Source organism: Vulpes vulpes, chromosome 16, assembly GCF_048418805.1.
Source record: "Vulpes vulpes isolate BD-2025 chromosome 16, VulVul3, whole genome shotgun sequence".
NCBI lineage: Eukaryota > Metazoa > Chordata > Mammalia > Carnivora > Canidae > Vulpes > Vulpes vulpes.
Genome location: NC_132795.1, coordinates 53167390 through 53182061, shown reverse-complemented (window position 1 = coordinate 53182061; position 14672 = coordinate 53167390). Strand labels below are relative to the sequence as shown.

Sequence of the window (14672 nt, the reverse complement as noted above, 5' to 3'; positions counted from 1 at the left end):
GAGCAAACTTCTATGTGCTTCGAGCATGAAGCTTGAGAACATTAGAGAAAGCCAGTCACAAGTCCATGTATTCTACAATTCAATTCACATCCAAGTGCAAGGGGCCAAGTCTATACATTCACTCAGTGGTTGCATTAAGATGGGCAACTACAGAACTACAGGTTTGGTTTGGGGTGTTTTGCTTTCGTGAGGATGACAATGTCCTGGGATTGACTGTAGCTGTTTGCAGGACTCTATCTTAAGTATGTAAAAAACACAGTGGTACATGTTAAAGGGGTGAAACAATCTCAGTAAAGGTGTGAAGAGACAAAGCACGGACCCAAGCCCTGTGCTACTTAGAGGTGGTGGCTGCAGGCAGGTAGGTCTCCCTCTCCCTCCCCACACCTCCCGAGGTAAACCCGCAGCTTGTGGGCCACCATGAGCCCCGAGACGATGCAGGTACCCAACTGTGCAAAACTCAGAAGCAAGCCCAGGACGGTCTCCTCTTACCCTGGAAGCCAAGGCAGGGGGTAGGCACTGCAAGGAGGCCACAAAGTGAACCAATCCTTTTACTTTACAGAGCAAGCCAAGGCTATTTTAACGTGGAGAGAGATGTCAGTGACAAGAGTGTCATGCTTTTGGTGCTAGACACGCTGAGATCTGTCCTAAAAGAGGTAGGTGCATGAGGCTCAGCCAGGGTGACGTCCAGGAGGGTCCTCACCCACTCCTCGGCTTGCATGTGGACCTCTGGTCTTGCCCCGGGTCTGCTGGGTGTTGTCGGCCCCTGCAGCCCTGGGTTCACATGGAACTCAGCACAGCAAACAGTTTGGTAGTTTCCCAGTATTATTTTCCACACACATTCCCTCATGGCCCAGCTTGGCTAGAGGCCACCCTAGAATTTCTAGGGTGACCAGATGACCAGTCTCCTCAGTGGGGGCTGGGACTCAGACTTTGTCCCTGGGAGAACCTGGCATTTGGTGACCATCACCTGCTGCAAACACCTGACCCCAGGGCTCTGCAGACATCTCAGCATCACCACCAAGGGCAAGCAGTGCCTTCGTGTCTTCCATGGAGGATCAAGTTTGAAAGACTCTGTATTCTTTTTTTAAGCCCTGACAATTCTCAGAACCAGCAGGGCTCTTGACTGCTGGCCCCGTTCCCAGCCTAGCTCTATAACCTCACAACTCAGAATGGCCCAGAAGCCCAGGGTTTGGAGCCCTCCTCCCCCCAGTCAGACTTTTCTCCCTGGCTCTGAGCCAGGCCCCGAGGAGCAGCAGGTCACTGCCCCGGGGGGAACCCTTCGAAACCTCTGTGAGGCAGCAGCCCCGAGAAGGTCCCAGCACAGCAGAGCCCCCTTACCTGGGCTGCACCTGACCAAGCATGCCCTCCCCTCTGCAGCAGTTCCAGTACATGGAAGTCCCGGGCAACCACTACGTGCACCTGAACCAACCCCAGAATGTGGCTGACATCATCAGTGCCTTTCTGCAGAGCAAGGAGAGGATCCCACACTAGCTGTAGCCTGGACCTGGGGCTTTGGAGGCCTTGTGCCCGTCACTCCCATCTGGATTCCAGGTGTGGTGGGGACACGGGGCAAGATTCTTTTAACATGTTGACCTCACGGGGGAGACACTGCTTGAACTTTGGGGTGTTGTCTGTTTTGTGGCTGATAATCTGCACCAAGCTGGTGGTGGGCACAGGAAGGAGTGGCCAGGTGGCTGCCCAGCTGGATGGAAAATAAATGTTCTTGTATTCTCACTGCTTCTGAGGCTGTTCACTCCCCATCGGGACTTTTCCGCGGAGGGAAGGGAGAAGAGAGTTCAGGAACAGGCTGGGAACACAGACCAGAAGGAAGCGACCGTGGCCTAGGCAGGTGGCTCCCTGTGAGCCAGGCCCTCATGCTGGACCGGCTTCGCCAGCACTGGGCCCCAACCCTGCTGAAGTTCCAGAACCAAGGGAGGACACTGTCCTTCACCCCACCCGTGTGGGCTCAGATTGGAGACGAGTGTTCCAGGCCTCTCCACGGGGCCCCCGGATCAGCTCGGCTCAGTAGGGTCGGAATTTGCGCTGGGCCCGCATCAGTTCAATCTTCTGCTTGTCCTCCTCGAATTTCTTGCGCAGCTGGGCTAGATCTGGGGGAAGGGGAGAATGGGGCCGTCAGTCAGTGTGGCCCCACTGGCCTCTGCTCTAATGTGATCTGGGCCCCTGGGAGACAGACTAGCCTACAGGCCCAGAGGCGGAAGCTCAAGCCAGGGCAGCACTGCCTGAGGTTTGAGAGTAAACTCACCAGAAGAGTGAGCACAGAGCAAACAAGACACCTGTTCCCTTAGTACCCCGACCACACACCCACGACGAAGGCAGGTGGCTATGGGGGTGTGGAGGGCCCCTCTCCTGGCCTCTCCCTGTCAGGAAGTAAAGGGACTCCACCCTCAGTCACCCTCAGGCCACAGATTCAGGTGGCAGCCCCAGTCACCATGTGACCAGGTCAGAGTAATACAGAAGGGGGCACGGGAGCCCATAGGGAGAGTGGATGGAGGCCTGCCGTCGGCGATTCCAGAGAGGAGAGCAGGAGTCAAAGTGCTGACAGAAGGTGCCAGAGTAGGGAGCAGCAGCAAGGCAGGCAGGAGGGTGAGGTGCCTGGGTGGCAGGTCACCATCGCTGCAGAGCCCATGCCCCTGGCGAGGCCCAGGCCAGAGCCAGCACCCTCCCCACAGGCCCGCAGGGAGGCCGCCCTGCAAACGTGGAGAAATAGGGGCACACACTCACCGTCCTCACAAATTGTGAGGTGGCCACAGGCGATCAGGTCCTTGCCCTAACCCTACACTGCACGCGAGGGTACCTACCCCACTCCCCACATGTGTACACACACTCTCTCTCATTCACACAGGAGGCCCCTCCCTGTCCCCACAGTGAGCTCCGCAGCCTGGCCCTTGCTGGAGGCCAACAGGTTCCAGCACCAACTGCTCAGGGGTCTGCAGGTAGTCCTACACCCCAGGTGTGTCTGAAGCCTCTCCACAACCCAGGGGTGAGCAACAGGGGGACCCTAACTCCAGAGCCTGTTGGAAGCCTGTGCCCCAGGACACCCCCAGGCCCGCCCCTGGGAGCTCTGCTCTCCGGCCGGGGCTGGCAGCAGCAGCAGAGCCTTGGGCCTCGTGCATAGGTCCCAGGCGCCAGGGGAAGTGGGGCTGAAGCCCCGGGGCTGGGGGTGCTCCCTTACGCTCCATCTTGGTCTCTCGGTGCTGCCAGGCATAAAAGTTGAGCAGCTCCTTGCGGGCACGCTTCCGTCTCTCCTTCTCCAGCACCCGCAGGCTGGCTGCCTCTGTCCGGGGCAGTACAGGCCGCCGACCCCGACGGGTCACCTTCACCCAGCCCTCCTCGTCCGGAACCCCTTCCTCCTCCTTAGCCTTAGCCTCCTCCTGCAAGGAACAGACAGCGTGATAGGCAGACCCTTGGGACCCGCCCTGCAGCCTGGGGTGCTCTCCCCACCCTCCCTCCTGCACCCACAACCACCCTGTGCACCCCTGCCACCTGCTGTGCCCTCTCCCTCCCAGTAGCTAAGCATAGGGGGTGGGGGACACAGAGGTGCCAACACTGCCTTCTCCTCCCTCAGAGGGTTTCCTACAGACCACTTAGAGACTAGACGTCACCCGGCCAGGTGACGCAGGACTCAGCAGGGAACAAGGGAGCCTGAACTCCACAGGGATTGGGACGAGTGGCACTGGCCAGCTGGTCCAGAGTGACACCACAACACTGAGGACACCACCGCCCCCACGGAAACCCCACCTCAGCTATCCTCTTGTCATATGCCTCCATGAACGTGTCCACTTCGATTCTCAAGGTCTCAGGGTCCGGCACGGAGTCTACATAGTTGCTGATCCACTCTGAGGGCGGGAAACGAGGCATCCTCAGGCCTGACACTCGGGGCACATCCTGCCCAGCCAGTCGGGACCCCCTTCCACCGGAGGTTCATATGCTGAGGAAGGTTCCAGTGGTGGCAAGCAGGGGTGTCCCCTCTGCTCACCCCGAGCACCGGGCTCAACCTCCCACAGGCCACTCTCAGGGTGAGTGGACCCAGCAGAACTGCCCACAATGCTTCCCCCGCCAACCCGGGGGGGAACCAGGTGCCCGACACTGTGCGGTACTGACTGTGAATGCCACTCTTCACAGGGTGACTCTCTGTCGAGACCACTAAGGGGCCCTTCAGGACTATGGCCGCAGACACCCCACCTGGCTTCTGGAACACCACGTAGGCTACCTGGAAGCCCTAGGGGAAGGAAAGAGGTCAGAATGCCAGGATGTCCCCAGGTCCCTGGCACAAGGGCTCCCACCTGCCCTCAGCCTGACTTGTTGCTGAACCAGGGGACGTGCATTGGGCTGTTCTGGACATGAAGCTAACCGGGAAGTGGTCTGTAATCCTGAGGAGGGACGGCCACCTTCCCAGTTTTCAAACTTCTGCTAAAAGCAACTGAGGGGAGGTGGGACACCAGGACCTCCCTTCCAGTTACAAGGGGGACTCAGTGGGAAGCGAGGTAACCACGTATCACGAGGACACAGCACACAGTAGCCCCCACTGTGCTCCGCCAGGAGGCGTGGGCTTGGGACGGGGAGCCAAGACCCGGCCGTGGGGAAGCAGGTGGGGAGCAAGGGGGCCTCCTGGGCGGCGAGCAACATGGTCGCTGAGCTCTCACCCAGGACGATGGAAAGAGCTGAACAAGAAGCTAAAGGATGTGGCAAATCCAGGGAAAGGAGCAGGGGTGCTGCTTACTGGCAGGCATCCTCAACCACACGCAGCAAGGACTGGCCTAGAACCGCCACTCCAACACCACCTCCGCCACACACCCTGGGGACACGGCACCAGCTGCACCCCGCGCCCCCATGCTAGCAGACCGCAGTACTCGGAGGCTTACTGGAACAGGCGTGGGGTCAAAAAACTTCGACTTTGGCTCCTTTGGGCTGTCGCCGAGGTCGGGCTTCTCCTGTAATTCCACAGACTGGACAGCACCGCAGGGGGAGAAGAGGCGGGACAGGCACTCCTGCCGAGGCCCGGGGGGGGAAAGCGCAGTGTAAGGCCTTAGGGGGCCTCCCTCTGGCCAGGTAGCACTGCTAGGGGATCGCGGCCCCCGAAGGTCTGAGTCCAGGTCTGCCCAACTGGGGGGCACGCACACAGGCCTGAACAAGCCACACCCTCCTCCGCCCAGTCACCATCCTGCCCTCCCACAGCCCCAGACAACCTTGGGAAGTTTCATATTCCAAACTCTAAGTTAAAAAAAAAAAAACCTCCAGGGGCACCTGGGTGGCTCTGTCGGTTAGGCGTCTGCCTTCAGCTCAGGTCACGATGTAGCATTCTGGGATCAAGCCCTGCGTCAGGGTCCCTGCTCAGTGGGAAGCCTGCTTCTCCTGCTTGTGCTCACTCTCCCTCTCGCTCTCACTCTCAAATAAATAAAATTGGGGCACCTGGGTGGGGAGTCTGCTTTGCCCTCTCCCTCTGCCTGCCGTTCACCCTGCTTATGCACTCTCTCTCTAATAAATAAAATCTTTTTTAAAATAAATAAATCTTTAAAAAAAACAAAAACAGGGATCCCTGGGTGGCTCAGTGGTTTAGCGCCTGCCTTTGGCCCAGCACGTGATCCTGGAGTCCTGGGATCGAGTCCTGTGTCGGGCTCCCTGCATCGAGCCTGCTTCCCCTACCTGTGTCTCTGCCTCTCTCTCTCTCTCTGTCTGTCATGAATGAATAAATAAAATCTTTGGAAAAAAAAAAAATCACCAAACACACCTCCACTGGCCAGGAGACGTGGAAGGGAGGAGACCTAGTGCATGACAGAATTCAGATATAAGCTTTTTGGCTTTATGACAGGACCCTGCTGGAAGAATGTGCCCAGGATTTGTTTGGTTTGTCCCTGACAGAGATTTCTCACGTTGAAAAGGGCATCTTGGGGCTCCTGGGTGGCTCAGACAGTTATGCATCTACCTTCAGCTCAGATCATGATTCCAGGTCCTGGTATCAAATCCCACATCGGGATCCTTGCTCAACGGGGAGCCTGCTTCTCCCTCTGCCTGCTGCTCCCTTTCCTTGTGCACATGTACATTTTCGCTCTCCCTGACAAAATCTTAAAAAAATAAATAAATAAAATAAAACAATGAAAAGGCCATCTTGCTGAACGATATATCTTTCCCTGCCCACTTCTCTAGGTGAATGATCCTCAAACAAAGCAGGATTAGGTTTTTTTGTTTTGTTTTTTGTTTTTGTTTTTGTTTTTGTTTTTTTTAAGAGAGAGAGGCAGAGACACAGGCAGAGGAAGAAGCAGGCTCTGTGCAGGGAGCCCGATGCAGGACTCAATCCTGGAACTCTCGGATCACACCCTGAGCCAAAGGCAGACATTCAACGGCTGAGCCATCCAGGCATCCCTGAACAGTTTTTCAAAAAAGAACTATTAATTTCTAAAGATTTATTTTTGATAGAGCAAGCAGTAGGGAGGGTCAGAGGCAGAGGGAGAGGGAGAGAATCCTCAAGTGAAATACTAATTTCTAAAGATTCTTTTACAATTAGAGAAAGAAGCATAGGAGAGGGTGTCAGGTTTTACCTTTCCTAAAGTATAATGTGTGTACAGAGAAGGGCCCAGGCCCGAGTCTATAGTTCGCTGCATTTCACAGACTGAACATACTTGTGTACTGAGCACCCAGGAACAGAACAAGCCCTTGCCCAAGGAATCCCTTTGTGGCTCTCCCCTCACGAGGATCACTGCCAGCCTGAGTCCAACCACATGGATTTAACTCCAGTTTTATTTTATTTTATTTAAAGGTTTTATTTATTTATTCATGAGAGACACACACAGAGAGAGAGGCAGAGACACAGGCAGAGGGAGAAGCAGGCCCCATGCAGGGAGCCCAATGTGGGACTTGACCCCAGGGCTCCAGGATCACACCCTGGGCCAAAGGCGGGCGCTAAACCGCTGAGCCACCCAGGGATCCCTAACTCCAGCTTTAAATGGCCGCTGCAGGGAGGAAAACTTAGTTGGTTGGCTCATAAAATCAAGATACTCCAAATAACCCCAGAAACGTCCTTGCGTATTCTTGTTATGTAACCTAATCCTAGGGCAGCCCGGGTGGCTGAGCAGGCTGTCTCTCATGAATAAATAAAATCTTAAAAAAAAAACAAACAAAAAAAACCAAACTATTCATCTAAAATGTAGCAACATCATTAGTTTCTCTTTTGTAAATTTGTGTAATGCAAAACTGTCTTTGTGAAAGAAAGTTAATGTCCGCATAGATTTAGAGATTAATCTTATCTTTTTCTATTTTTTTCCTATGGAGATGTATAACTTTTATAATCAGGGAAAAACAACATGTAATCCAAAGAATCCTGGGTAATAACAAAAAGGTTTGAGCTTCTTATAACTATACTTTTTATAACACAGCTCTAAAAAGACATTTCCAGGGCACCTGGGTGGTTTAGTCAGTTAAGTGTCTGATTCTTGGTTTTGGCTCAGGTCGTGATCTCAGGATCCTGGGACTGAGCCCTCCATCTGGCTCTGTGCTGGGCATGGAGCCTGCTTGAAATTCTCCCTCTACCTCTGCCCCCTACCTTGTGCATGCTCATGCTCTCTTTCTGAAATAAGTAAATCTTTAAAAAGGCATTTCTGGGGCACGTGCCTGGATCAGTCGATAGAGCACGTGACTCCTGATCTTGGGGTTGTGAGTTCGAGCCCCATGGAAGGGAGGGAGGGAGGGAGGAAAAGAAAGAAAAGAAGGAAGGAAGGAAGGAAGGAAGGAAGGAAGGAAGGAAGGAAGGAAGGAAGGAAATAAAAGAAAAAAGAAAAGAAAAGAAAAGAAAAAAAGAAAAAATTAAAAAGCCATTTCCTATCACGAAGCAGCCTTCTAGAGGCCCTCCCTTGGGGCTTCAGCTGGGGCTTCCATCTCACCAATAAAGACATGGTGGAGGTCGGTGGGAACCTACCGCTGCCTAGAGCTCCCAGCCCGAGGTTCCCCCACCAGACATCGGCTCACCTCTGTGCAGTATGGGGGCACATTGAGGACAAAAAGGGTCCGCTTCTGAGGCCAGGAAGACTTGGTGCCTTCTCGAACTTTGTGCTCTCTCACATAGAGGTAATGAGAAGCTTGCTGCTTTTCAGAGAACTTGATGGGGATGGCTGGACAGGAAACGGGGGCAGGAGGGATGGTGTGAAAACCCAGCTCAGATGTCCCCTTCCAGTCCCATCTGTCCATCCGCTCTTGCCCTAGGCCCATGCGCAGTACGTGCAGGCTGTGACATTGAATGAACAGAGGAACTTCCCACGAGGGGCGCCCACAAAGGAGGGGGAGAGAGTCTAAATGGGTAATTATTATAAATGGGGAACAAAATGAGAGCGGAGTCCAAACCTGCTGCTCCTGGTGTTGATACCCAACTCCTGACATCTGCTGGAGGCCCTGCCAGACCCTGACCACCTTTCACATCTGTCTGCAGAGTCCTTCCCCCACCACCGTGCAGCCCACCACTCGACCGTCTCTAAGTCCAGGCCTCACCCATGCTCACGTTTCCCTTTCCCTGAAACACCAACCTTCTTCCCCCCCCCCCCCCCCCCCCCCATTCTTCAGCTTTAGCTTTCCTTCCTGAGAGAGCCTCACGTGCCAAGTTAGATCCACCTGCTCGGTGCCTTGACAAGGTCTCTCATGGTCACCAAGTCTCTATCTGGGTCATCATTTGGATACTGGCTGACAGTCCCATGACACTAGGGGCTGTCTTCTGTTTCTTGCACCACCTTCCTCAGAGCACAGTGGGGGTACAGCTGCAAAGCATGCGCTCAGGAAGCCCACATGGGAGCAGAAGGCAATGAACAAACAAGCACATGACAAATAGAGAAGAAAGGAGGAAAGAGTGCAGGGTGGTCTTGAGGCAGAGGCCTTTGGACAAGCCATCAGGACAGCCTCTTCGAGGAATTAACAAAGCCACAAGGCAAAGCCTGTGTGAAAACGGGGGGGGGGGGGGGACACAGAGTGCAAAACCCTGAGGATGTAAAGAGCCTGTGGCTTCAGGGGAACAGCAAGAGCTCTAGGTCGGCTGAGCCACAACATGTGAGGCAGGCTACGAGTCACGGATTTTGTTTTAGGTGCCAACTTGTAAAACCACTGGAGGGAGTTCAGGGGGTATGAGGGCACGTAGGTACGCGAGAGGCAAAATCTGATTGAAATCCTCCCTTAGAAAGCACGTTCAGGCACCCGGGCGAACCGAGGGAGGGGCAAGCACAAGTCGGGAGGATGCGGACCGCTGGGGGCTGAGAGGGGCCAGGATCGGCAGGAGGTCGGTGGGCCCACCTGCGGGGGGGGACGAGGTGTGAAGGCGGCAAGGGCTGGTCCGGGGAAAAGAGTGTGGCCAGAGACGGGCTTACCCCAGGGAAGCGGTGGCCAAAACGGGCCCGACCCGGGAGAGGGCCGCCCGCCGCGAGCAGGTCGCAGCGTCCATGTTGGGGGCCTCGCACCCCACCGCGCGGCCGCTCCCGGGGGGGGTCCCTGAGCCGCCGCCCCGACCCGCGCGCGGCCCCTTACCTGAGTAACCTGGGGGGCTCGGAATCTCCGGCTCCGAGTCGCGCGCCCCACGCTTCCTCCTGCGCGCCGCCATCTTGCCAACCGGAAGCCGCGGGGGCCGCCGGGAGTTGCAGTCCGGCGCCGGGAGCGTGCGCGCGTTTCCATGACGACGGCGCGGCGTGGGGCCCGCCTTCCCGCCCTGGCGCACCTTTGTTTGCGCTGAATAAAGTCGGGGCAGAAACCGGCCAGTAAATGTCGGCGTGGAGGGAGCTGGGCCTTCCATTCTTCCCCAAGTAACGGTGAAGGCCTCGTTGACGTTGACCTTTTAACCACTTCTAAGTGGCGTTACGTATATTCTCATGCTTGTGCAACCTCCTTACCCATCTCCAGAGTTTTTCAGCCTTCCCAACTGAAATTCGGCACCCGTTTCCCCCCTTGCCCCTGGTAAGCATCATTCTACTTCCTGCGTCTATGAATTTGACGACGCAAGGTGCCTCAAATAAACGGAATCATACACTATTTGTGTCTGGCTTATTATCCCACGGTGCACGTTTTCATGGTTCATCCACGGGGTAGCAGGTCTCAGAATTCCCCTTTTAAGGCTGAGTAATATTTCATTGTGGGTGTAGATCACATTTTGCTGATTCACATGGCTGTGGCCATGTGGGTTGCTTCTACTTTTGGCTACTGTGAATAATGTTGCTGTGAATACTCTTTTTTTTTTTTTTTTTTTTTTTTTTTTAGATTTTATTTATTTACTCATGAGAGACAGAGACATAGGCAGAGAGGGAAGCAGGCTCGCTGCGGGGAGCTCAGTATGGGATTCTCTCCCAGGACCCCAGGATGATTAGCTGAGCCAAAGGCAGACACTCAAATAACAGCCACCCGGGTGCCCCTGCTGTGAATATTCGACACAACCTTCATGCAGATGTGTTTTTAATCTCTCTTGGATCCATATCTAGGAGAATTTTTTTATTATACAGTAATTACGTTTCACTTTTTGAGAAACTGCCAGACTTTTCCAAAGCTGCCGGATTTCTTTCTCTTTCTTTCTTTCTTTCTTTCTTTCTTTCTTTCTTTCTTTCTTTCTTTCTTTCTTTTCTTTCTTTCTCTTTCTTTCTTTCTTTCTTTCTTTCTTTCTTTCTTTCTTTCTTTCTTTCTTCTTCTTCTTTCTTCTTTTAGGATTTTATTCATGAGAGACACAGAGAGACAGATATAAACAGAGGGAGAAGCAGGCTCCTGGCAGGAGCTGGTTGTGGGGCTCTCCCTGCACCCAGGATCACACCTGGAGCCAAAGGCTGACGCTCAACTGCTGAGCTACCCAGGCATCCCTGCCGCATCACTTTAAAAATCTCACCAGGGATCCCTGGGTGGCGCAGCGGTTTGGCGCCTGCCTTTGGCCCGGGGTGCGGTGCGATCCTGGAGACCCGGGATCGAATCCCACGTCGGGCTCCTGGTGCATGGAGCCTGCTTCTCCCTCTGCCTGTGTCTCTGCCTCTCTCTCTCTCTGTGACTATAATAAATAAATAAAAATTAAAAAAAAAAAAATCTCACCAGCGAAGTCCCAAATTTTCCATATCCTGTTTTTATGTCTATATTTTGATTACAGCCATCCTAGTGGATATATAGCGATATATCATTGAGTTGTGATTTGCATTTCCCCCTTCATGAGTGTTGTTGAGCATCTTTTCATGTATTCATTGGCTATTTGAGTGGGTTTTGTTTTTTTGTTTGTTTTTTTTTGAGAAATGTCTACTCAGTCTTTGCTCATTTTTGGTAGGGGAACTATTTGTATTTTTACTGTTGCATTTTAAGCGTTCATCTCTCCTGGGTGCAATTCCCTCATCAAATATGTGATTTGCAAATATTCTCTCCTGTGGGTTTTCAGTTTCTCAAAGGTACTTTTTTTTTTTTTAAGATTGTATTTATTCATGAGAAACACGCAGAGACATAGGCAGAGGGAGAAGCAGGCTTCTTGCAGGGAGCCCGATGCAGAACTTGATCCCAGGACCCCGGGATCACGCCCTGAGCTGAAGGCAGATGCTCAACCCCTGAGCCACCCAGGAGTCCCTTAAATGTACCTTTAAAGCAAAAAAGCTTTTAAATTTTCGATTAAGTTAAATTTATTTTTTTTGAGGGTATCCAGTTGTCTGCACCATTTATTAAAAAGACTATTCTCTCCTCCACTGAATTGTGTTGGCACCTCTGCTGAAAATTAATGGACCAGATATAGGGCTTTAATTTTGGACTCTCCATTCTAATCCATTGGTCTGTGTATCTATCCTTATGCTAGTGCCACACTGTCTTGATTACTGCAGCATTTTAAGTTTTGAAAGCAGAAAGTGTCAGTTTTTCAAATCTCTTCTTTTTCAATACGGTTTTGGCTATTCAGGGTCCCTTGAATTCAACAATATTTTGTAGTTCTCAGAATATAAATTTTACACCGATTTTAAGTACACTTATTTAAGTATTAAATGTATCCTATTTTACTCTGATCCTATGCTAAGTTTTCTTTTTTTTAAATTTTTTAATTTATTTATGATAGTCACACAAAGAGAGAGAGAGAGGCAGAGACACAGGCATAGGGAGAAGCAGGCTCCATGCACTGGGAGCCCGTCGTGGGATTCGATCCCCGGTCTCCAGGATCGCGCCCTGGGCCAAAGGCAGGCACTAAACCGCTGCGCCACCCAGGGATCCCTATGCTAAGTTTTCTAATATGATTTTTACATTACTCATTGTAAGTATATCAATTGACCTTGCATTCTGCAACCTTGCTGTGTTTATTCTAGTAATCTTTCAGTGGATTCCTCTTTTCTTTCCAATCTGCATGCTTTTCTCTGTGACTCCCCCCAGTCCTCTCCCACCCAAATACCCCTGGCTAGAGCCTCCAGTTCCATGTTCAACAGAAGTGGTAAAAGCAGACAGCCTTGTCTTGTCCCCAATCTTAGAGGGAAAGCTTTCAGTATGTAACCCAGGGATTTCTGATCTCACTGTGACCAAAGAACACACTGTATGAACTCAGTTTTTTAAAGACTTTTAAAATTTATTTATGAGAGAGAGAGGCAGAGACACAGGCAGAGGGAGAAGCAGGCTCCATGCAGGGAGCCCGACGTGGGACTCGATCCCAGGACTCCAGGATCACGCCCTGGACCGAAGGTGGCGCTAAACCGCTGAGCCACCTGGGCTGCCCCCATTTTGTTTTCTGTTGGTTTTTTCCCCCTGCCTTCCTTTGGGCGGGCTACTTGAACCTTTTTTTTTTTTTTTTTTTTTTTTTTTTTTTTTTTTTTTAGAAATCCATTTTTATTTATCTGTAGTGTTTTGGGCTGTATTATCTTTTTTTAGTGGTTGCTCATATATACTTGCTACCACCATATATTGTTGTTGACATTTTACCTGTTTGGATGAAAGGTAGAAACCTTCCTTCTAGTTCCTTTGCCCTCCCTTATTTATAATTTTTTTAAGATTTTATTTATTTTAGAGAGAAAGAACATGAGCTAGGGGAGAGGCAGATGGAAATAGAAAGGCAGGCTCCCCACGGAGCAGGGAGCCCAATGCGGGGCTGGTCCTGGGATCATGACCTGAGCTGAAGGCACTTAATAGACTGAGCCACCCAGGTGCCCCTGTAAAGTAATTGTTTTAAATGCTTCCTCTATGTGTACATTGAGAATCACATCAATGTTATAACCTTGGTTTCAACCATTAACACTTTAGAAAACTCAAGAGAAGGAAGGTGTTTTATTTACCTATAGTTTTACTATTTTCTGTTCTACCTTCCTTTCTAATAGTCTCCTTTTTTCCCCCTTAAGTTTAGAGAATTTCATATATATTTACTTGTTTGACAGAGCACAAGCAAGGGGAGGGGGAGAGGGAGAAGCAGGTTCCCCGCTGAGCAGGGAGCCTGATGTGGGGCTCGATCCAAGGACGCTGAGATCATGACCTTTGCTGAAGGGAGACACAACCAATTTAGCCACCCAGGTACCCCAAGAACTTTTTTAGCCATTATTTTACGGTAGGTTGGCAGGCAACAAATTCCCCTAGTTTCCCTTTATCTGAGAATGTCTGAATTACCCCTGATCCCTAAAGATATTTTTTGCTGGATGTTGAATTCTTGATTGAAGCTTTTCTTTCACTATATGAAAAGTGTGCCACTATCTTCTGGCCTCATGTTTCTTTTAAATTTTTTGTTTTTTTTTATTATAGTGAGAGAGAGAGAGAGAGAGAGAGAGAGAGAGAGAGAGAGAGAGAGAGGCAGAGACATAGGCAGAGGGAGAAGCAGGCTCCAGGCACCAGGAGCCGGACGTGGGATTCGATCCCGGGTCTCCAGGATCGCGCCCTGGGCCAAAGGCAGGCGCCAAACCGCTGCGCCGCCCAGGGATCCCCTGGCCTCATGGTTTCTGATGAGAAACCCGTCACATTTTTTTCCTTATAGGTGACGTGTCATTTTTCTTTTGCCTTTTCAAAGATTTTTATTTATTTATTCACGAGACACAGAGGCACAGGCAGAGGGAGAACAGGCTCTGTGAGGAGCCCGATGTGGGACTCGATCCCAGGACCCAGGATCACGCCCTGAGCCAAAGGCAAATACTCAACCGCTGAGCCACCCAGGCATCCCTTTTCTTTTGCTTTTAAAATTTTTGTCTAGTTTTCAGAAGTTTGGCTGTGAGGTGTCTTAGTTTTAATTTCTTTGGATTTATTCTTTGGGATCCTCAGAGCTTCCTACAGGTTTAGATCTTTCACCATCTGGTGAGTATATATGGCAATTACTTCAACTACTTTTTCAGCCCTAACTTTTCTTCTCTCCTTCTGGTACTCTGATGATTTTTTAGATTTTAGATTTTTTGTCACAGGCCCCTGAAGTGTTTGTCATTTCCTTTCGGTTCAGATTTGGTAATTTCTATTATTTTCAAGTTCAGGAATTCTTTCTCCTCCATTGTTTCTGTTAATTGCGTGTTTCAGCTCTAAATGATTCCTTATACTTTCTTTGCTGAGACTTTATATTTTTTTCTCGTGTGTTCATAATTGTTGACAATTTTATGATTGCTGTAATGTCCTTGCCAAATAATTCTAACATCTCTCATTTCAGTGTTGTCTTTCTCTCCTCCCACCATTTTTTTTTTTTTTCTCCTGGTCTTTTCAGCCTATTTTTTATTGAAACGTGGACATTTTGGGTAACAAAG

At 51.1% G+C, this 14672-nt stretch overlaps 2 protein-coding genes across 3 annotated transcripts in view; one reads left to right on the top strand and one right to left on the bottom strand.

Annotated features, from left to right (window-relative positions):
- The window catches only part of SERHL2 (serine hydrolase like 2), a 37410-nt gene extending 35676 nt beyond the window's left edge, over nt 1-1734 (top strand). For both annotated transcript variants that reach the window (XM_026017295.2, XM_072742399.1), the window contains exons 11-12: nt 560-653; nt 1378-1734. In XM_026017295.2, coding sequence (XP_025873080.1) covers nt 560-653; nt 1378-1491 — 208 coding nt within the window. In that variant the 3' untranslated portion in view covers nt 1492-1734. The remainder of the gene's footprint in view (nt 1-559; nt 654-1377) is intronic.
- Nucleotides 51-9929, bottom strand: RRP7A (ribosomal RNA processing 7 homolog A). Its single transcript, XM_026017292.2, has 7 exons — nt 9517-9929; nt 7981-8123; nt 4884-5009; nt 4123-4240; nt 3760-3857; nt 3194-3392; nt 51-2108 (listed from the first exon to the last, which is right to left on the bottom strand). The coding sequence occupies exons 1-7, from the start codon at nt 9776-9778 to the stop codon at nt 2023-2025; spliced, it is 1032 nt and encodes a 343-aa protein (XP_025873077.2). The 5' UTR covers nt 9779-9929; the 3' UTR covers nt 51-2022.
- Between the last annotated feature and the right edge of the window lie 4743 nt (nt 9930-14672).

Excerpts from the sequence above, each read along its gene's own strand:
- RRP7A (XM_026017292.2), bottom strand. The coding sequence starts at position 9,778 with ATGGAAGGCCCAGCTCCCTCCACGCCGACATTTACTGGCCGGTTTCTG. Across the intron at positions 8,124-9,516 it reads GAGCCCCCCAGGTTACTCAG|CCATCCCCATCAAGTTCTCT; the intron begins GTAAGGGGCCGC and ends TTTCCTGTCCAG. Across the intron at positions 3,858-4,122 it reads TGTGAAGAGTGGCATTCACA|AGTGGATCAGCAACTATGTA; the intron begins GTCAGTACCGCA and ends TCCCGCCCTCAG.